This window comes from Rhyacophila brunnea, unplaced genomic scaffold (assembly GCF_057557595.1).
Source record: "Rhyacophila brunnea isolate RB1 unplaced genomic scaffold, BYU_Rbru_1.0 scaffold_10, whole genome shotgun sequence".
Lineage (NCBI taxonomy): Eukaryota > Metazoa > Arthropoda > Insecta > Trichoptera > Rhyacophilidae > Rhyacophila > Rhyacophila brunnea.
Window position 1 is genome coordinate 18863492 of NW_028232752.1, and position 25120 is coordinate 18888611.

Sequence of the window (25120 nt, forward strand, 5' to 3'; positions counted from 1 at the left end):
TAAAAAGCACGGTGTGGTTTTTGCTGCATTGCAACGCCATTCTCCGTAGACGTGAATTTATTACCGGGAAATTTACAAATGGAACATTGTGAAATATGTTACGATGAACAGTTAAAGGAGAAATTCCCTCAGGTTGGTTTGGAAGAGTTTTACAAAACATATTTGGGCAAGGATAAATATCCTGCATTTTACAAACATACTCTAATAATGACTTCGCTATTTGGAAACACTTAAACGTGTGAACAGCTTTTTAGTCGGATGAAGCATATCAAATCCCGAGTGAGTACACGAATCACTGATGTGCATTTGGAAAACAGTTTGCGTGTACTCTTCTGCAACATCTTCTTGGCTACGCTTCTAGGCGCTGTTGTCGACTAAATGGGAGGAGCTTGTTAGTTTATAATGGAAAAATGGGAGGAGCATGTTAGTTCGCAGTTTTAACGCGTAGCTAAGAAGATGTTGCTGATGAGTAGTAACAACCTCACCCGGTATCGATATTGATGCACTTAGTTCTGCCACACAAAATCAAACTTATCACTAAAATTTATTATTTTTATATTAAGTACCTATTTTGTTTAATTTTTATTATTTAAAAAAAGTCTTATCTTATAAATATGCTTGATTCTCATTTTTGTTTTATTTTATTAATATATAATATATATTTCTTTTTTGTTTTGTGTAATAAAAAAAAATAGGTTGTGCGACCCGGTAGGAAATCTCATTTTTAGAATCTGGCCCGGCTGCTGAAAAGGTTGGCCACCCATGATTTAGATAAACTATTCCTTTTATTCCGCGAATAATTCACAAGATTTGAGAATGTATCATTTTTTATAGTGACGTAGGTAATAACATTGTTTATTTGTTTATTTATTTAGAAAAGAGTATTATGGCATTACAACGATTGGCCAATGCGCCATAATACACAATAAATACAAATTATAAAAATGACTTAATTACAAATAACAATCAATATACGTAACAAGAAAGTATGTGCTTATGTAGATATTAAAGTGAAATGATAAATAAAATTATAAATTTCACCTATTTAACACGTCCTCAAAGATGATGTAGTTAATAAAAATAAATCAACCTTTATGGTGCTATCAAATAAGTTAATCACAAGATACACAGCATCATGAAACATCACATCCATCCTGCGACGAGTTATCATGAAGACCGTAGAGTTACGAGTGATATTGGTGGGAACTTGAAAATTAATATTTGCCAGTATATACGGATTATAAATGAACCCATGGAGAAGTAAAAAGAAATGCTTTAAAAGAGCAATCACTCTTAGGGTGGACAAGGATTGCATTGATAGCATACCCAGAAGAAAACTAGTTGGAAAATTCATTTTATTATCATTACCATAAGGAAAGACTAAGAAATCTATTGTACACTCGATCCAACTTAATTGCGTGGACGGACCTGTAACCTACCTAATATGTATATATGTACCTACTAGAAAAACTCTGACAAAAATACGACGCCCGACGGGAATTGAACCCGTGCCAATGTGCTTTACCAATTAATCCACAGGCATCCTATATATTTAATTACGATAACTATTAGTTTTATAAATATGGCGTTAATTTTTGGAAATCGACTTTTTACTGTTTTAAATCAAGGTATCAATTAAGGTAATTAAGGTAAGTGCTCTCAATTCTTTTCTATGGTATGGAAGTATGGACGCTAAACCAAGAGATGTCACGGAGACTTGAAGCTTTCGAGATGTGGCTGTATAGACGCATCCTCAAAACTCCTTAGACTGACCGGGTGACAAATGTTGAAGTTCTCAATCGAATGGGGAAGGACCGAGAAGTTCTACGTAATATCAAAACCAGGAAACTACAATACCTCGGCCACATTATGAGAGGACAAAAATAGAGTATTCCCCAACTCGTCATTCAAGGAAAGATCAATGGGAAGCGTAGCAGAGGACGCTGCCGCATTTCGTGGCTTAAGAACCTCCGTGATTGGTACGAGTGCAGCTCCACCGAACTGTTCCGGGTAGCAGACGAGAAAGATAAGATCGCCTTGATGGTGGCTGACCTCCGCTAGATGGCACAGTAAGAAGAAGATCAATTAAGGCCTTTTTTAATTGACCCTCTCCCCTCCAAACCATTTTTCCATGTACGCGCCTGTTCTCTGTTATATCTATATCAGATAGGTAGCTATAATTTTAATGTTTTTTCATTGATTTTCTCTTTTAATATAATTTACCATCTCGCTATCGTCGATTTTATCTTCTCTTTGGATATTCTATATTGAATATCATTGTAAAGTGGTACTTCCTCGAATAGGTATCAAAGTAAAAAGGGTCTTTGAGTGAATATTGAAAAATTGATGATTTTTTGAGAGATAGCACTGTTTTTATGAAGTGTACACGTATTTAGATAAGTATTTAACCTACCTGAGTTATATTTATGTTAATACAAAAAAATGATAGTAAACCGAAGCAGTTTTCTGATAAAAAAAATTCGATTAGATAAGTAGATAACTACTTCGATATATTACCTATTACTTAAAGCTACAAAAACAATATCAGGTAATATGGTATTATCTTATTTGACTCATCAAACAACATTGATTATAATTATTATTATAGGCATTATTGTTGTCGAATTCAAATTGTCAGCTTATAATATAGTCCGGCGGCATAGCTCTGAAAATCCAAAGAATTATTGTGCAATTTTCTATAAAAGAATGAATAGCGGCATATTCTCCTATTGATTTATAACATATTGAGCCAATTCAAAATTTTATATAATTTTGATTTGTATGTATTTTATAGTACTGATTTAGTAAATTCAAAATTGGTATTTTAAGTTAATCTTGATATTTTGTAATTGGATGCCCATAAAATACCAATATGGTGGCCACGGACTAGGGATCCCGGGATCCCGAGCTATTTTCGATACCTATGAATCCCGGGATTGATAAACATAATCTCGAAACTTTCGGGATTGATTTTTTTATCAATTTTTATGGAAAATAAAATAAAAACGAAAATTTAACAGAAAAACTGAGTTTGAATGAAGTTTGATTTATACCCATGACGTGTAAGTTGCCGATTCATATTATTTTTTCACCAAAAATTAATAAAATGAGAAAGATTGGGAAAAAAAACAATGCTTCGCACTTTTAACAAAGTAATTCCACCATGATCTCATACGTTTTACGGCAGTTTCATAATTATTTGGCTGACTAATTAGATCTATGAAGCGGAAAGGCCATAAGTACACTATGATTTGCTTTACTATTTTAAATCTCGCTAACCCATTCATTAAGTCTTTACTATCAGAAACAGTAATCTCATATTAAATTCACATTATTATTTATATTACAATATTATTTACTCCAGTAAACTTATGTATTTCCAACATTGAACGTATACAATATTAACAATAAATGTCTTAAATAGTATAAATTATACTTGATTTATTTTTGACCGATCTTATCAATGTTATTTGTAAATATAAAATTTTTATATTAACAATGGAAAAAAATGCCAATCCCGGGATTGTCAAATTGTAATCCCGAAATCTCGGGATCAGAATTTTGGCTCGGGATTGGATTCCCTACCACGGACATGACACCGACAAAGAAGTAATCTTCAATAAAAATTCAAAATAAGAATAAATTCATAGACAAAATATTGTTAATTGATTAAATATTTTTATAGGTTATGTTATTTCGTAGACACTTATAAGAAAGTTATAGTTATAGAAAGTTAGTTAAGTTGATTATAATTAATTATATTTATAGTTACTCTCACAAGACCCGAAAGACCCGAAAGACCTCCAAGGTAGAATGCAAGAACTCGCGGATGTCAGTCAAACGGTCGGTCTAAAGATAAATGTCTCAAAGACAAAAGTGATGAGGAACTGTTTTTCGAACCCTGCGATTATCTGTATTTCTGGCACCCAACTCGAGCAAGTCAGCAGCTTCGTCTATCTCGGAAAGCAGGTGTCCATAGACGGAAGCATGCACGATGAAATTGCTCGAAGAACAAAGCTGGGATGGAGTGCTTTCGGACGTCTGAATATTATCTTCAAGAGTGACCTACCATTATGTCTTAAGCGTAGGGTGTTCAACCAATGTGTGCTACCCGTGCTCACGTATGGCTGCGAGACGTGGACCCTCAACACGAGAGATGTCCAAAGGCTAAGAGTCACACAGCGAGGCATGGAGAGGTGCATGTTGGGCATCACGCGAAAGGACCGTAAGAGGAACGAATGGGTTAGGAAGCAGACAAGAGTACGCGATGTAATAGACGTTGCCAAACAGCTGAAATGGAGATGGGCGGGGCACATTGCTCGCCGAAAGGACGGCCGCTGGACAAATGCCGTCATCCAGTGGTACCCAAGGGGTACGAAACGGCCACAGGGTCGCCCTGAAAGCCGCTGGATTGACGAACTGGTAAAGTTCGGCGGAAATACGTGGCAGCGAACGACACAGGACCGAGAGAGTTGGAGAAAGCTTGGGGAGGCCTTCATCCAACAGTGGATTGACCCCGGCTGATGATGATGATGATGATATTTATAGTATTTGTTATTATGCCCCGTTTACACTTGCATAGATTTACTGCTGACAGTACGTATTATCGCGGCCATAACTAAAAAATGCACGTATAAACACGTATTATCGTGCTAGTTACAAGATTGCATGCATGGATTAAAAAAGTTCAGAAGCTTCTTTTTAGGTTTGGTTTCGGAGGTTTTAATTATTAAATTTTAAAAACTAACCAACACCATCTGTAAATAATTGTAGCTTAGTTTAATGCAAACAAATACTGACAAAATTTAGTCTGCACTATTTATGGCGGATCTAAACAGCCTACCAGTGACGTCCCGTGGGGGTAAGCAGATTGAGCGTCGCTTGAGGGCGGCAGTTACTCAAAGGGCGGCTAATTGAGGAAAATCATTTGGAATATATAGAAATAGCTACCTAAACATAGTAATAACGAAAATATCTTTCCATTAAAACAATCAGCTCGTTGGTTTTGTCGGGTTTGCGATATCTAGTTTACTTCCGTTGCCCTTCAACGTCCTTATTAGTCTGATATTTTGTTAGTAATGTATCCATACAACACATTTCTTAGATATTGGATGGATGGAAGGATGATAAAAATAATGTATAAAAAAATGAGGTGGCATTTCGGCGCTGCTTAGGGGCGGCGTTTTATCTAGATTTCGCCACTGGTTTATATCGATATAAATTTGTACAATATTCAAACTATAATTGATAATATAATAAACAAGTATTGAGTATGCATAATATTATGAATTATGATACACAAAGAGTTGGAATTTATTGATTTCGATTCATTAACGACAATGCGCTACAAATTGCCATATCAATTAATGTTTTGCTTATCAATAATAAACTAATTACTCACATTCATGATCAATAAAATGCAATTCCATATCAATTATTCAATGCAATGAACAATTAACTCAGAGGTGACCGCATTATTGTACTTTACTTTTCACAAGTTTCACAGAATAAAACGTTTGAATGGTGATGTCTCTTTTCTACACATAACTTTTCAACGAACCCGTAAAAAATATTTTATTGCATTTCTTGTACGTAATCCTGTCATGAGATGCCGTAAAATGGAAAAAAATAACGATTATTACAATTCCCTTTAAAGGGCAACTGAGCCTTTAAAAAAATATACGAAAAAAATCATTTTCATGAGTAATTGGACCGCATTATGTATTCAAGAAACAAGCATCATGAGTTATGAATACAATCTGCCAGTAAAACATTACTTTTAAATTCACGGTGCTTTTAAGGGGTCTCATCCAATATAGGCCATAATCCCGACAATCAAAATTCGGAGAAAAGAGAAGCGAGTCTCGAAATATTTGTTTAAAATAATCAGTTTTTAATAAAAAATGTTCACCTGACATTAAAGATTACAAAAATAAAACCATGACGGTGTTCGATATTTCCATAACAATATTTTTTCTGGGAAATTGTGTTGTTGGGAAGGGGCGAAACATCGCATTTTAGCCACAGGGGCAGTAACAAAAATACGACCCTTATATAATTATTTTCGATGTCTTCATTTTAAGACATATAATTATTTTCCTTTCAATAATTCATCATACGATTACTTTCCGACTGTATTTCTACAAGGCATGCTCACTTTTCACTCTCTTGACTCTTGTAGGTCACTTCTGCCCTTGAGACATTTTTGCTTGCTATCACGAGGGATGGTTTCCAATCCTGGCGTTCTAAAGAATTTAAATTTATACGCGCCCATCAATTACATACGTGGTCGCAACCATGAAATATTCTGGGTCAGAATTAATTGTTACCTCGAGTCAAGCCTATCAGGCACCAATACCGAGTGGTGCAAGACTAGTCGATGCGCTCACTAAAGGCATACCTACACATTTCAATGATGTGCTGTGCACTTTGTTTTTGAAACTTTATTTTATTGTATAAAATTGTTTATGTTTTTTTCTTCTTCTCTTTTGTGAGGGTAATATTTGTTATAATGTAAATCTCATACTGCGAACGTCCTGAATTTTCATTTGTTATGTACACAATGTTTTGTTTTCATAAATAAATAAATACTATCTAAAAACCTTGTATTTTTGATATTTTTAATATGGAACATGTTTTACACATGATCTCCGACGCAAAAACGTTAAGAAAAATAGACGTAGAATAACTATAGACGCAAAGCCCGCCCGCGGCCTGCGCCCCACCCCGCTTACTTACGCGCGCCGATTATTTTCATTTTACGTTCAGTACCCTACATTATGTGCGACGTATTGTTCGTCTGTTATTATTACTTTAGTTTTATTATTATAATTACATAATTTTCAGAAAAGTAAAATTGTTTGAATCCTTTGGATTCGGTTACTTTGACAAATAAATTCTCTTTCGAATTTGGACAACCAGCATTCAGAGAATCAGTAGGCAAAGCATGTTCCATGTTTAATAATTTTAGCAGTCAGGGTTTAAGTAACCATCATCTGAGGGGCCCAGGGGGGCGAAGCTCCCCCGCGAGGCGCAAAGCGCCGATTTTCATTGAATATGTTTTTGGTATATAAGTATATTTATTTGGTATATTTTGGTAGTATACATATGTTATATATATATATACCTATAGCATAAATGTACATATAATACCTACCTGTACATATTAAATTCAACAGCATTCATTTAATTTTAACCGTTTTAACCAATAATTCTCTCTCCATATAGGTGTATGGTATTATTATAGCAATACCTTCTATATTATCTAAAAGCCTACCTACAATATAAATAGCATAAGTTCATATTTCCAGGGCTCGAAATTGACCGGAGCGCACCGGATCGCCGTTCCTGTTCGTGACATCGGTAAAATAATCGCCCCGTCTCGGGGAAGACATATTTACCGTCTGAGCTACGAGTAGATAGGTCATATACCTAATAGAAAAGGTAACACACTTATTTTTATGAAGTACACATAAAATTTGATAGCTATATAAAAATATTCAGAAAACTGTCGTGCGCTCCAGTTCGTAAACTTTTCCATTTCGAGCGCTGCATATTTCACAAATTTTCCTCATAAATTGGTCATCCGATGATGAAAAAAATTTTTTTCACGATCTTGGAACACTGGACTGATGTTTGGTGAGTAGGTAAATAATAAATGATATAATATATCTATGATTTTACTTAAAATAGTATTGGGACAAATACCTGACTAATGTATTTTCTTTTTTTTTACAAAATATATAGAAAAACGACGCAATATATTTATTATGTGTTGCTAAATTCACAAACAATGATAAATAAAATAAATAATACATACCTAAAGTATTGCATCGAGTGCATACGTATACATAAGAGAAAAGGTACTTTTATGGTAATTAGTATCGCAATTTCACGAAGATATCGCTCATAAAAGAGTGTGATACGTATTCGACGACTGACCATCAGCTAAATAAAGCCCTTTATGCGTGTGTCAGTCATGTGGGAAATTACATAGATCTACTTCCAGTAGAACCATATTATTATCAAAATGGTCTCACAATAAAATGTGTATGGAAGCTATAAAGTAATACAAAGTATGATTGCTTTTCGGCCTTTGGCGGACTTGCGGTACGTTTTGTGCCTATGCTATCTATGTTAATAATATTTTATAAAAATTGGGCGAAACGAATAATATTAAATTTGACTATTCTATACCTTTACGTTATTGTACAGATATCATGCAAAGCAGATATTTATAAGATGGTAATGTTTATCGTATAAATTTAATGATAACCTACAATTTACATACTCTTCCATTTTTAAATTGTTCATTTAGTTATGACACTAAAATGGCATATAATTATGAAAGTTTTTATTCGATGTCCGCCATTTTTTATAATTTGGCAATCCTGGCTGTATTAATATATTTTATAAACGAAACGAATTCAAGTTAGGTAAGTTTAGATCAGGGAACTCAGAAATCTGTTCTGTGGTTTAGATGTTGCGATCAAGAAATCTCGTCAAGAAAATGTGAATCTCGAATCTCGATAAATAATTTTTGAGAATTTTCGAGAAATTGTTACTAGAACAAAGTGAATTATTTGACACAGAAAAGGCATCTTCGGAAGGGGCACTTTTTATTAAATTAAGTCTCAGTAAACTCAGTCAAAGCACACTTGAGTGCGTGGCGACCTCAGCCTTGTGCATCTGCTCCTGAAGGATTCCAAGGCGTAAACAATTGCCTATACTTCACATGAACATATGAAATTTGTCGGTGATTTTTTTTAACAGGAAAAGCTTAAAAAACACTCGGCTTTGAACCGGGGCGAATTGATTCAAATTCGTCGTTGAAAAAATGAAGCTTTCGACTTTGAACCGGAACTGATGTATTAAAATTCATCGTCAAAAAAATATTGGTAGGTACCTACCTACAAGAAAAGTTAAAAAAAAATACCCTCGCCTTGGAACCGAAAATGATTTTTTTATTAAAAATCTCGAATCTCAACAAAAGTCGAGAAAACACAAGCTCTAGGTAGGTTCTTAATTCAAACTTCAACTCGAGTTGCAAGCTTGTCGGTGATAGGTACGGTACTCTGACCAACCAGTAATCTGCGTTAGCCCCAAATAAGCGTTTATAGCCGCACATATTTATATGCGCCAACGTACAGAATATTATTTTCTCTATTGCCACCAATTAAACAACACTAAAATCTTTGTTGAATCGCCATCAAAGTGTTTTTGAGATGTAAAACGTCCATATTGTGAGTCCTACCTGTTTGCTGAATATACTATGTTAGTGTATTATTGATTAAGAATACCTATGTTTTATTCTGTAATTTAAAAATGTATTAATAGGAAGCAAATTTGGAACAATGTATAAAAAAGTATTTTCATTTTTCCACATAATCTACTTACCCAATTATAATAATTGTGACAGGCATTAATATTATGGAAATGACATAATTATTGTGCTTTTCTTATTCCGTGGAAAAACATTGCAAAGTTACTTACATACTTCTTACAGTTGAATTGGCATATCAAGGTTTATCGATTATTATTGTAGCATTGACATCAGCGACTTTTTTATGTCTAAAAATAGTCCGATTATGTATTATCTCGCAAAAAAAATCAATACACATTTTGCATTCAGTTTCGGAAACATGGCTTTTTATGTTCCATTAGGCAGAGAATGCCGTTTATAACAAAACCTACAATAATTATATGTTTAACTAATAACTTTAATTTAAAACAATCAATAAGAACCATTAACAACGAAGAACATCTAAGAACATTATAACATAGTTTTTTTTTACAAATAACAATAAATAAAATGCATTTTCTTATGCATCGACTCGACCATAAAATTGTCTGGAACAGCCTTCAGCCCCCCTGGGAATAGTTCATAGCGCACATTTTGAAAACCATTAATATAAGGCGCGCACACATGGGGGGGGGGGGTCCGGACCCCAACAGTAACGGAACAATTACGTAAATGGAATATTAGTTCTTCTTAGTAGTCATCAGGACCCCATGACTGAGGATCTTTTTTTTTGAGATTTTGTTGTCAAAAAGTGCCCCCACTCCTCTCGGCTTTTTACGACACGCAAGGCCTGTGGCCACTGGAAAACTTGTGACTATATACGTGTCTAAAAGATAAACGCGGATGACACAAACGGACACTAACGATCCTAACAAGTTAAGTCACGCGCATTCGATAACCACTTATGGATGCGACAGCTAGGTGAAACTTTAAGCCGGCTTGCACATCAAAACTCGCCTCGTCTGCCGCACAGCCATAAATCTAGGAACGTAGCTCCGATGTTGCATATGAAGACCGCGCACATCTACCTAGCGACAGACGCAATCATGCCATTTTTGTTGTTATAGCACTAGATGTTTTTTTCAAACTAAAAAGTCGCATTCCATCAATGTGTTCAGCTCCATTTAGCAACATGTGATTTGTGAATAACGATGACGTCACATCGACGTATTCGACACGTTGCAGAAGAGACGAGTTTTGATGTGCGAGCCGGCTTCTGCAGGGCTGGTGTTTATCGGTAGACTCAAAGTATGAAGTATCTGGACTCTGGGTATAGAGAATGTTCCCGGAAAAGTACGGTATACCGCGGTTGAAGCAATGAGAAAGTGTGAATAATAGGCGGGGTAAATATGGTAGCTTTTTCTAATACCACATATTTTTTTTCAAAATGGACCCCCCAAACCATTTTCTTGTGTGCACGCCTGCTCATATATGTAGTTCATGTGGCGGATAGTTAAGTATTTATGACCGAGAATGTGGCTATTTGAATTGTAAAATGGTTTTTCCTGCCTCATTAAGCGGGGCGCCGAAATTTGTTAAGACGGCCATACGTAGGTACGACTATAAATAATTGGTACTCGGCCCAAATAAGTTTCGCCCTTAACAATTTGAATGATTTATTACGTTGACAATTCGGTAATGCGTAATTATTCAGCAGTTGAAACTCTCGCGGGTGGGTGTACGCTAAAATTTATCGCCCCGTTTTGCGCACCATTTCCACATCCTGTGCTTTCATCAATCATTTTCCGGAAGACCATATTTGATCTGCCCTAAATACTCTATTCGAACATCAGAAAAAAAGAAAAACAAAATATTGTATAGTTTCCGGGTAATTCTCATTTTGACGTTACAAATTTTCGCACTGTTATGTTATCGCAATTCTTGTCTACGGCATGGAACGAGGGATACTAAAACCAGCAAGGGCTATTCTAACATACCACTAAACTCCAAAAATCAATTTAAAAAGTGATAAACATGATAAGTATGTCGTATTCAGGCAGTTAATTATCACGGGAAGTTAACTGTCAGGTATAATATTTTTTAATACACCAACCATAACCTTGAGCTGTCAAATGTTGTTTAGTAACACAATTAACACGTCTTACTTGATTCCAAATATATAACATTCGAATCTTCAATTGGGCTTTTTTTTTAAAAATCCAATTGAAGATTCGAATGGTATGTTTTCGGAATCAAGTAAGAGGTGTCCAACTGTGCTAACAATAGTATTGTAGATAACCGCCTTGTTTATGGAATTGCTCCGGGTGATTTCCGTGTTATGTTGAAGCAATAAAAATAACGGAAACGTGTTACCGTGTTTAGTATTTAGAATAGCCTTGTTGGAGTAAAGCTTTTCCCGATTTTTTTCGATTGTCGAGACACAAAAATTCTCGAATTTAAGAATATTTGATTCTCGAAAATTCGAGATTGGTTTATTGATTTCTAGAGAATTCTTTCAGACTCAGAACTCTTCAGGGTACGTAATTACTTGCATGTATCTATAAACAAATGTCATAATAGGTATTTGTATAACAAAAATCGCATCTGAAAGCAATAGTGAGAAAAATTGAGAAAAAAAAATCGATTTTGTGATGTATGACAATCCATATCTGAAAGCTACACAATGAATTGATCTCATTTAAAGGAAAAATGCCACTGTCGCATTTATTAAAATTCTCCTGTAACTTCTAAGTACCAGTGGGATAACTGAAATAACTCACTAACCATTATCATCTATAAACGGCAGAAAAAACAAAATAAATATAAGTATAGTTATTTATTTCATTCGTATGACACAAACATTAAAGTTCGATTATCTCTAAACTAGATTTTTTTAGTTATCCCACTGTAGCTGTAGTATAATAGCGATCAAATATCTATTGTTTAAGGTATCAAATTATTCTGCAATAATATATTCCCAGTGAATCAATTTCCAGCAAACAACTCTTAGCTAGATCAGCAAGTTGATTGACGACATTAGATACGGTATATTATTACATCATATCACAGCACATTATATCATTACGGTGTATTAGCCGAATAATCATTTTTCATGGTATCATATTTTCTTACGACTGTAATAATAAATAATATTTCACAAGCTACTCGATTTAAAACGCTGACTCTATAATTAGTCCAATATGATTATGTACCAGAATTTTATGTTAATGTATTACTTTTTATTGTATAAATAATGAAGAATAATTTATCTAAATGTCACTCGAATCCAAGTACCTAGCTCGTAACTATCTCAGTAGATTATATGTACTATCATTGTATAATATACTATGGTACCGATACGCTGCTAATAAATCTCACCCTGCTACATCGTAGACTTCATTATCATCATCCTCAACCCACACATCGAACACCACAGTAGTGACCCAACACCACTATTGCTCGCAGGAAGGAATGTTCTAAGCTTAATATATTTTATATTTATTTTCTCTTTGAAATACAGATTTACAGATTTCCCATATGTGCTTAGCCGATTTTATAGCCATCTAAGTATTCAATCAGCAAATCGATCTGACGAATTAGGCAGTGAACTATAGGTAGGTAGTTTCCAAACCTTGTTAAAGGCCAATCTTCGGGCTAATATCCGGTCAAAGGGGTAGGCAAACGAACTTGCAAAGCATCTACAGAAAATACACACATGGATCCCTTCACTAATTATTATTGGAATATGGTATTCGCGGTTGTGGAAGGTTTGATGTAAAGTATCGGGGGCGGACTATGATTCGATCACTAGTTGTGTCAAAAATATACTTATTAATGAATAATGAATTTGTTTTTATTCATTAGAACATTTTTATTTTCATTACAAACGAAGAATTATTCTTCTCTTATTCTTTCTAAGATAATTGGCGTGTGAAAACAACATTATGCTCCCACTAATATTATTTAAATATAATCGTACCTGCTGAAATCTACTAAATTGACCCCACCTTTGAGAAGTAGTACCTAACCGACTTCTAGCGGTCTCATAACCAGGATTTAGCTTCAATTTAGTTAATAATAATATTAAATTTTATTTTAAATGTTTCTGTAGGTATTCTTGATCGACTGACAGCTGCATTCTAAATTTAATTTGTTGATACTGTACGCTGTTTGTGTATTTGGTAGTAATATAAATATCTTTCTCCGGAATAATTTGTTGGTTATTGAGCCATGTCTAACATATTTGACACTAATTGCGTAATAAATTCATTATTATGGTCATACCAAAATTAGATTCGACATAAATAAGGATTTCAAATTACACACATTTTTATTTTTACAACGTTTTTATTAGCTCGTATTCTTGTTGGTCCGGTGGTTGTTTGTCCAGTACAAATCTTGCAATCAATTTTTAACTAACTTCCCGACTAGCTAGACATTTGAAACTTTTAGAATATATCAGAACACGATGCCGATGCATTCTTTTAATACTTTTAGCCATCTTTAAGTAGAATTGAATTCATTTTCAGTTAATTCTGTTTTGTATGGAAAGGTATTTCAGAAAAATCTGTAAAAATTAAAAGACTATTATTGGTTGCTAAGGGGGTGGTCCTAGCAACTAAATTATTAATATATACGTGCGTTACTATGGAAATCAAAATGAAATGTCAAAATGACATTAGAGTATTCTATATTTGTTTGTTTTTTTATTTACTTCATATCAAGTACAAGTTTGAGCATATTGAGCATAGTAATTCAACTGAAAATTTAAAAACGTTGTATTTAAAAAGTTCTTTTTATCTTGTAAGTATTATAAATTTAAATTATGAATCATTCAAAATTCTCTATATTAGAGAAAACTAACATAATCATGATGTAATAAAAAGATGGGATTCTTTAACGAATTTCCATTATACAATGTAGTAAATGTAATAAAAAATAAAACAAATATTTTTAACATTTTTAAAACACTAATTAATTATATATTAGAAAATAAATTGTCTCACATTGTTTCGGTTGACCACAGTCTGGCCCTGTTTATCGTACTTATACTATTATAAATCTTGAACATTATTGACTAATAATGTATGTAGGTATCCATCTCGATGTTTTAAAAATTGTTAGCGGGTTGATATTGTAATAATCTGAATGAAAAATCTATCGTGATTGATTGGAGGCTTTAGTTCTTTAGTACCTAGACTAATTTATAATTTTTATCGTGATTTGGCAAATTTCGCTTTTCATACCCCACACCTGTGGCTGTATTGAAAATTAATTTGTCCAAAACATAGATAACAATGATGGACAACGTGTAATATTTTTTTTTGTAAAAAATTAATCTCTGTTAAATGAAAATGGATGTTGAAAAATTATTATTGATTGCATAGTAAATTGCCAGCAATGAAAATTAATCGAAATGCCAAAAGGAAGCTTAATCACATCGGCTGTAGGGTTTACAATCCCGGGATATATAGGTACAAATCGATTTTTTTTAACCCGAATACTAAATTAAAATAGTTTTTTTTATAAAAAAATGTCTTTGTCGAACTAGATAAGCGTAATTTATCGGTCCTGGATAGTTACAAATTACTAAAAAATAAAATTATACAGTTTTTATGAAAATATCATGAGCGTAAATATCATTTTATGTTTTACAATAAAATAAGACAAACATTCAAATGATTTTTTTAAATTATTGATTCATAATATACAATAAATGTATAAATCTAATAAAAACTGTAAGCTTTTTTAGTACCTACACATATTTTGGTTTGCGTCCAGACAGGCAAGTATAATTATATACGTATTTTAATAAACCATTTCTTTTATTCAACGAATAATTCGAAAAAAATCATTTGAATTCATCGCAATCAATTATTGATAGGCAATAATGACACAATTTGAAAATCATTTCATGTACGACCTACTAGTTTAAAGTATCGCAATTAGCTACGAGGCTAGTAGCTTGATTGGTCAAAGCATATTGGCGTGATACCAGTGGATATACAGGTTCAAATCCCATCGAGCATCCAAATGTGATTTTTTCTAGTAGGTATATATCTGAAGTGTTTACAAGTTATGTATGTTCAATATACTTATTTCTCACGCCCTGCTCGACTACAAAATATAATGGTAGAAGTAGAATACTCAGATCCGGCGCAAATATTGTACTTTCTGTGACCGATCCATGGCCTGCAGGTCTATTCTATACACAAGGCTGATATCGGTCCGCTACGGCTGCTAAATAGGGTAGGAAAGTAACGAATTATTAACACTTATTGTAACAATTACAATAATTTAGTTATAATTGTTACAATAAATACTGTGTTTTAACAACTGTGATAAATTTTAGACCGAGATAGACAGTTTTGACCACAGAACAGACAATAAATAGAATACCGATTGGCTATATTCAATACGCCGCACGTTGAAGCAGGGTTTTTGAATGTGTGAGTGTCCTACTAAAACGAAGCACGCATTATGCACGTGCAATAGTGTGTGTAATACACCAACATTAAATGAGCGTAAATGCATAGACCAGGGCAGTTTTCAGTATTAGACGTACAACGTATTCTTGACACGTGTGTATGTTTAACCCGGATTCTTCCTTACTCGAGACGGTTAACTGCTGCAAAATAGATGTAAAAGGACTGCAATACCAAAAATGATGATGCTATATAAAATAACCATTAACTGTCCCGCGATTACTGATCGGTGAAAATATGCATAAATACTTCATTCGAACTATATCATCAATCAAAAAAAGAACATCCTACTAATGTGTAATTTCTTATAAGTATATTTCTTTATAAGTACTGCAAATTTATTATAATATGCTTATAATACCATGGCTGGTTTTACCATAGGTTTAAATGTGCGCTATAGCCCAGGACCCCCGGTTTGGAACCCGAAAAATAAATTGAAATAATGCCACTATTACGTGGGCGAATGAAATTGTATAATATAATATTATATTAAAAAAATCTCGTGTCTTATTTCAGTCGTTAAAATTACGACTAAAGCCTCAATTACATTGAGCTTCTTTACGAGCTGTTTATTGGCGAATTTACAATCTGCCCGTAAAGTCGCCCAGTGTAATCATCGAATAAGCTAATAAGCAGGTTGTAAACACTCTACCGAGAAAAGTTGAAAGCCGGTCGACTTTACACGCTACACGCCGGCGTGTGGGCCTACAGCGTCTGCGCAGTACCAACCTCCCGGTAAAAAAACAAACTACGTTCCGTCAAAATAGTCGCTGGCTTGTGGCTTCTCAGCGAATGGAAAGTTTTGTGTGTAATCATCAAATCGCAGTAGCTGAATCGCCCGCTTTTAAATTCGCCAATAAACAGCTCGTAAAGAACCTCAATGTATTTGAGGTTTAAGCAATCACTCGTATATAGGTAAGTATTTTTAGTAAGTAACTAATTATAATATTAAATATATTATAAACGTTTTTAAAAATACATTTTAGTAAATTGGGTTTTTGGTGGTCCCACTAAGTATTAACTCAGGTACTTTCAAGTGTTGATCGCCTCTGATTAATACAATATTTTTTTTTTGTAAAATTTAAATTTAAGTTTTTTTTTTATCTATTCCTGGAGTTTGAGGCAGCGTCGGATTTATCAGCACTCCGAGAGCGCACATGAGCAGGTCCCCGCGCCGACAAAGGGTTCCCAAATTAAAACAATATTAAGTAAACATGGCCCTGGCCCATGGATCCTTGGGGACAAAGGACAAGGTTGAAAATATAAATAATTAATACAGTGTTTAAATACATAATAATATGATTTTCTGTGTCGGTCATTTTAGGTAGGTACATTATGTTAAAGAACACTACCCGAAAGCAACACAATGGGATAAGTCAAAAATACTTACTAGTTTCGAGATAAGTGAACTTTAAGGGGGATGACATCAAAAGTTTCGATTTCATAGAGCCATCTATTCCCCGAATTACAAAGCATATAGGTCAAAAGTATATCAGAATCTAATTCCAATTACAATCCAATTTAAATGAATCTTCGAGGCATCTTATCTAGATGTCACTGTAATTATATATTAATAAAAAAAATCTAAAAACAGATGTTATAATTAAAGTTATTATTTAAACAATGGTATATATATTTTTTGCATTTTATTTCAATCGGACTTTTTTATATTTCTTCAGATTATTTTTAAAATATACGTGGACCATAGACCTGGTAGTACCTTACAATAATTAGGTACTTATATGAATTTAATTGGATTGGATTAGATTTTGGATTTTATAGTAATATTAAAAAATATATACATGTTACGAGTATAATAACAAGATATATAAATAATAGTAAGAGTAAAAAATACTATTCCCGTTATTCCTTGATCAAAATTTCTGTCGGGATTTTTACAATCCTCAATATACAGTCATATACAGTATTATTCATATGATCATATATACACATCAGCCGATAATAAATAGGTAGGTACATACCTAACTAAATTGGCAATTAAGAGGTTAATCGACACAACCTATGATTTATAAAAGAAAAAAAATGTTTATGCTTCGCATTTCGAATACGTATTTCTTTGAACCAATTATTGTTTTCTGTTGTTGTTATATTCTTTTGTTCAATTCCGTGGTGTGGAAGTCTCAATAATATTAATGGATTGAACTTTTCTCCAACCCACCATTATTATTTCTGTGTTTATTTTTTATGAACACTATTGACGTTTTATTATTAATTGTTGCCATTAACCCCTGTATGTTATTTTCAGGACGAAGGATGGAAGTTAAATCGAACAAACTATTATCAAGAAGGATGGCTGGCGACAGGAAACGTTCGAGGAATCGTCGGGGTGACCTTCACGTCCAGCCACTGTCGGAAGAATGCTGATGTTCCACTTAGAACCAACTATAACCTCAGAGGACATAGATCAGATGTGAGTCGATTTTATTTTAATTGAATGATCAAATAATCATAATAACAGAGATACGTCAGATGATTTATCATATTTACATAGTATTTAAATAGCCTTAAGTGCCTCTTAATACGTTCAGTGCTCAAAACGTACCTGCCGTTTGGCCATTAGATACATATACATTCACTGCTGACCAGTTAATTACCACATTTAATTATCATGCTAATTGCTACACGCCAGGCGTGTCTTGAGCACTGACCGAGTTGTGGTAATTAACCTTGTCAGCAGTGAATGGGTTTTAACAGTCTTAATACTCTTAACCATACGCCCTCGAAATTCGGTTGGTTATTGACTAGCGCCTCTACATTTTGAAAGAATTGAGAAACGTATGAGACTGTCAAATGATGCAACTATCATTCATAGACAGAATTCAAGCAAATATTGTCCTTGAAATATATCCCTTTGTTAATAATAAATAATTATGATTAAAATCCAAATACAATATTTGTATTAAGTATATGTGCTGTTTTTTTTATTCTGCCATTAAACGTGGCGGCGCTAGTCACTATATTATAAGCTCTTCCGGAGACGTAATGTAAACAAACATTTAATAAACAATTTTTTTATTCAACGAATAGGACACAAGATTTGAGAATTAACATTCTATATACTGAATATACATAATTTGAAAACGTCTCATGCATATTAAACACACTAGAAAAAAATATTTTGTAGAAAAAAAATACGACATCCGACGGGATTTAACTTGTATCTGCTGGATTCGCGCCAGTATGCTTTTTCAATTAAGCTACGGGCATCTTGTTGAATTACGACGATTTTAACTAGTAGTTATTATACGAAATACTTATCGAATTGCGTTATAGTTATCATGGTACTAGTCTCTTAATTATGTTATTATCTTCATCTGCGGGTCTATTCTACACTTATCGACCACTCAAGTGATAAAGTGATAGATATTATCAATCTTAGGGTAGGTTTGTATCAAAGTATTAGCACTTATTGTAACAATTACAATAAGTTGCTTCCAACTGTTGCAATCAGTGCTATATTTTAAGAGCACCTCTCACTTTTGCGGTCGATAAGTATAGAATAGACCCACTGACCTTGGTAATTAGGTAAATACCATGACTTCAGATGATCAGAAAGCGGTCCATTGTGTACAACTTAAAAAAAACACTAAAGCCCTCCGCCGACGCAGTGACTGAAATCTCGCAAACTCGTTGGTGATGGAACTCATAAACTGGCCTGTGACTGGTGCTTCGCACACAGCGCTACTGGAACTCTAATCTCATAACCTCAAATTGTCAAACTGGGCCATCAGCTGTTTTATACACGATGCCGGTGTTGCAAATTGTACCAAAAATATAATAATATAATTAATACTATTATAAAATATAACACGCACGCTGACGCAATTAATAGAATACATCACTATCTTTAATTTATTATTCTGTCCATCGAATATTTAATAAATAATGTCTTTGAGCGGGTCAAATGATGGCGAGGCTTTGGTTCTATACCAATATTACAGATACCTACAGGCAATGACATATTAATGTCATTGCCTACAGGAGACAAAAAAAACTTTGGATACATCCTTATATAGACAAAAATATACACTGCAGACTATTCGTTGGTGCACATGAACTACGAGAAACGGATTTCAAAATTCCGAGGTACTTCAATCCAAGTCTTTTCCGTAATATCTCTACGGGAATAATCTGGTAGTCTGTAATTATACAGGCAGGGATGTTTTTCGACTTCTGCCTCAAAATTTAAATTAAAAATGTGTTCGTCCATCTTTGCTCGCGTTTGACGTCTTGGTTCGTAATCTTGTTATGGTTTATGGCATGACGTTGTTAGAAGTGCTACCAATTTTGGTAAGAAAATATGATTTTCTCATCGAATCTACTGATATTGCTACCACTGTTTAATGGATTTTAACTGAGAGACTGGGAGACTAGCATGTCGCGTTTCCTCAATTTCAGTTGCGGATACTTTGAAACTGAAAGACTCCAGTCTTACCGTCAGCGAGCCGCCATTGAATTACATTAGCTAGATACTGGAGTTTAAGTTGCTACGTCGGCGGAGGGTCTTATTAGATTATTACAATGAAATATGGAAAGGTTAAAAAAAAACGATAAGAAATTATAGCATTGTGGTGCTAATCCTAAGCTAGACTAAGCCTTTTCGAGATATTATGTAAATATAATATAACAAAGACTTCATAAAACGAAAAAAACACAAATAAATGGTAAATATTCAGTGTCAATATAATTGTTTTGAAGAGGTGTTAAATTTTCTAGCCTCGTTCAAGCTTAATTTTTGCGAAAACTAAAAAATTAAATAAAATTTGAACGATTTTGCAGACATGTCTCGTAGACTGTGTAGGCGTTATAAAGCCTTTGAAACGCCAAAACCCCATGACCCTGTAAATATTCTTATAAAATGACGTTTAATTTTATTTTATTTGGTCTCGGCGGTAAAGGGAGACAAGTTCTTTCATCATGCGAACAAACGTAATCCTTTGGCATTCGGTCGATCTTCGGAGTTTCGAAAAGAAAAACTTTTGATTGTATCGAATTTTATTTGGATATTATATTCGAATGAATTTCGAATGTTCGTTACTTTTCTAGGTTTGAAATAAATTTGGTTTTCGAACATTTGTATCCAGTTGTATTTATACCAGACATTCACCAGTACTCCAACCAATATAAAAACCTCATATTCGGCTTACGACTCCTTTTGTCATCCATTGAACAATGGTTTTTAGTAGTATAGAAAATAAGAAAATATAGTATAAAACCAGGGAATACAAAACTAATGGAAACCGGCTTACCGTATTGTGTGTGGTATACCAGACTAGTGATCTCGAGTGTGGAAAAATATGGATTAAACTTAAACACGTGTCAAAGATTATGCTATTTTCAATAGTCACGTCTGTAATAATAAGCCGGCTCTCACATCTAAACTCGCCTGGTCTGCCGCACAGCCATAAATCAAATCTTATAGGAACGTCAATCCGATGTTGCATATGAAGACCGCGCACATCTACCTAGCGACAGTCGCGCGTAACCTCTCTAAACTTATGGATATTTGTATGCGGTGACCGGCGAGCCGGTATAGGAATGACCAATTCGTAGATGTGTGTGTGTGTGTGTATGCGTTCTGGCGATTCGACCAATCTGCCGAGCTTCATTTGGCAACGCGTGTTTTATGAATAACAATGACGTCACATCGACGTATTCGACACGTTGCAGACGAAACGAGTTTTGATGTGCGAGCCAGCTAATATGTATTTTAATTTGTCACGTTAATAAAACGTGCTTTCAATATTTGGGGACAGTCGATGCGGTTTTTTTACTTGGGTTTTGTGACGGTCAGGCCATAAACCCTGCTTCAAAACTTTGGTCCATGGCAATGGCTTTTACATTTTTATTTTTAATTTGTTCTGTGTATAAAACTTCTTTCAATGAGAATTCAAACAGATACATACTTGTCCACAAAAAGTGAACCACTTAATATATTATAATGTGTACCACTGTTATTCTGATTCCTCAATATGTAAAAAATATTTTTAGTTATATAACACAGACTTAGACCCCACCAAATCAACCCACCCCGCATCACACCCCGTGTTAATCGAGCGTATCACGAGGCCCTAGGTTTGTATGTGAAGCATCAGCAGTTTTTTTACGCTTGGGAATGTCTCAGGAGCAGATGCCGAAGACTGAGATCACCACGCTCTCAAGTGAGCTTTAGCTGAGTTTACTGAAAGGCGTAATTTAATAAAAAGTGCCATGGGAGAGAAAGGCAGGGAGACAGAAATCTTCTTCCACGGCGCTACATCCCGGGGTGGGATTTGGCCTCCTCCACAACCGCTCTCCACTCACTCTGGTCTCTCGCCACACTTCTCTAGTTACCGGATCTTCCTATATGAAGCCAGTCCACTTCTACGGCGTCAGCCCATCTCCTTCTTGGACGGCCTCTGGGTCTCTTCCGTTGGGGTAGCCACTTCGTCATGATCCTTGGCGCTCTAACTTCAGGCATTCTCTCCACATGTCCCGCCCATCGTAGTGTTTGGGACTTACAGTACCTTATGATTGTTTGCTGTTCAATCAGCTCTTCCAACTCAACTTAACAGAAATAAATTAATTTAATGATAATATATAAAATACAAAAAACAAAGCTAAAGCAATACGGACAAACACAATTATGTGAAGAGATCTTCACGTCCGCAATAAGACGCCGTATTTTTTTAAATGCATTATAATTGGCCTTTATGGCGACCAGATCGGACGGCCCAAAAGCTGGATGGACCGACTAAAGCATCTCTTCCCTCTCGGAGCACATTCTTGGACATTCCCAGAAGATGTGGTTTGCATCTAGTAGTTTTCTGCCACATGGACATGTTGGCCGGGTAACAAGTCACTTGACCACAACACCAATCAGTTTTTGACAAGCCTTGGTGGATTCGCTGCCAAACTTTAGTTATATAATGTGATTGGTAGTTTTTATTATATTTTTTATTCGGGCCTTTTATTAGTGCCTTAAAACCGTTTTCAGTTTATCGGACCTCCACGTCCCTAAACATATTATGCTGCAATATAATTATTTATTTAATATGTGTCTATGTAAAAGCAAACACAGACAACAATGTAGGTAGGAAGGTATTCGAAAAAAAAATCACCACAAGCCCACAACTCTACGTAATTAATGTTAAAAATATTCAGGCTAGGTACCTACCTACATTATTCATTGAAAAATAATGTTTATTCAACATCTACAAAGGCCATTATTAATCAATGTTGTTTCTTTTGCTATCTACCTATCCCCGGGGACTCTCGCGAACCGCTTGTTAATAATTCAATGGATGCTTTGTGGATTTTTCCGGATGCGGCAGAATATCGGCTACCTTTTATGCCCAACAAAACCCAAGGACACATGCCGTTACACCCACTCCACCCACTGCCTCTAAGCGCCTTTTTGAGGGCCGGCAATTATTATCACTCCCACAAAACAAATCGTCAGCTGAATGCAGAACTATTCTAACTCACATTTGAAATATTTTGCAGAAGAGTTTTTTGAAACAGCCTACTTCAGTTATTTATTATTTATATGGACAAGTGTATGCACCATTTTTTTCATCAATAATCCTACTAAAAATATGATGAATCCATTTATTTATACATAAAGATAATAAATAATTTCAGTAAGTTGTTTCAAAAAACTCTCTCCTCAAAAATTTCAAATGTAAGTTAGAATAGTTCTGCATTCAGCTGACTAAATGTGAGAGCCAGTCGCCATAGACCAAGACTTTGATGTCCGTTTTGGTTTATGACTTAATAAGGGGAAAGTCTCCTTTCTGCAACAGTTTTATTTATATTTTTTGTGTGAATGAAACTTTATTTGAAAACTTGTAGTTCTCAGCAGTGGACAAAGTGTGCTGGCAATATAGTTATAGTTTTTATTCACAGGTTCCACTGTTAATTTGACTAGAAAATTCATTTAAGGTTTAACCAGTAGCGAGCTTAGGGATGCGGGGCCCAAGAAACCGATGGATTTGGACTCCCCATTACCATAAAAATAAATAAAAACCATTAATCACACCTTTATCTAAAAATAATAATTATTATTGTGGATGACATATAGTAATTAGTGGTTTATTTTTTATGTAAGTACATCTGTTTAAGTGCTTGTATTAGGGGCGGTCTTTTGATGATATTTGAAAGGATTTTGTTATGCTTTGCGGGAATATGTAATATGAAATTTTATGGCTGGTTTGAACTATATCGAGGACCTCTTTTAAATCTTTCTACGAATCAAATAATGACGGTAAGGACGTAAAACGCAAGACATATAGAGTCCTCAAATATAACAAATATTTAATGCGCGTTGCGTTTACGTGACAATCTTTAATGCATATTATGAAACATTGAAGATGCACAATACGTGCTTAATCAATCGAGTATCATACTTCTTACAACCACACCCAGAAGGCAACGAACTTCCCAATACCCAACCTAGGTACATATCTGAGGTGTTATCGAATTATGTAATATGTTCATTCATTATTTGTTACGTAGGTAGCAAAATGCCAAATTTTCTATTCGATTCATCAATATTGATAGGGAAATCACAGAAAGCTCCACATTGTAAATGCGATACCTTTGGATTGCCCAAATGAAAAAGCTGAAAATCATGCATTTAATATGTCGAAATTATAAACATTGTACTTAAGAGCGTAGGTACTTCAGTGAAACGGCAAATAATTTTCAACAGTAGGTGCGACGAAATTTCTCACTAGTCGCCAATCGGAGACCGATAGTCGAGTTGTCTGTACGTCGATTTGTTTTGTCATGGCGTCGGATAAAAATATTCTCAAATTGTGTAAAGATGACTAAAAAACTTTACGTATGTACTTAAAAAAGAAAACAAGTCAATGAATATACTATTATTATTAGTAATATAACAATAAAAATAACATTAAATGGACGCATGTCGGATTTTTATGACAAATTATATTTCGTTCGGCACGCGTCATAATTTGCACAATCCGCGCATCGCCTAGCCACGATCTTTTTAGATCATACCTCAACTGAAGTATATAATATAGCCTTAAGTATATTTATTTTATATATTTTTACTACAGACCGTATATCATAGTATTATTGTAGTAGGTAATCCAAAGCTGGTTACGATCCATACGAATAGTTGAACCGGTACTAACCCGTTGAATGACACCTCCGAGTGTTGGTATGTACATATTGTATCCATTTTGATCACGCTACGAGGCACCAAACGACTTCTGTTTCATCGCGCATCGGAGCCGGAGCCGCCATCGTTTAATTAACAATCTAGGCGCCATTCTTTAGCTGAAATTCAATTTGGAACCCGTTTAAGTCACATAAATTACATTAATCCCCTTTTAAGCAACTTCCCGACATTATCAAGAGTTAAATC

The 25120-nt window shown here is 34.5% G+C and overlaps 2 protein-coding genes across 2 annotated transcripts in view; both read left to right on the forward strand.

Annotated features, from left to right (window-relative positions):
- The window catches only part of LOC147078961 (uncharacterized), a 799973-nt gene that overhangs the window by 158726 nt on the left and 616127 nt on the right, over window positions 1–25120 (forward strand). The window lies entirely within an intron of this gene.
- The window catches only part of Tusp (WD40 superfamily protein Tusp), a 98151-nt gene that overhangs the window by 22575 nt on the left and 50456 nt on the right, over window positions 1–25120 (forward strand). Inside the window, exon 2 of the mRNA XM_085952189.1 lies at window positions 17993–18157. Within this exon, the coding sequence (XP_085808315.1) occupies window positions 17993–18157 (165 nt within the window). The remainder of the gene's footprint in view (window positions 1–17992; window positions 18158–25120) is intronic.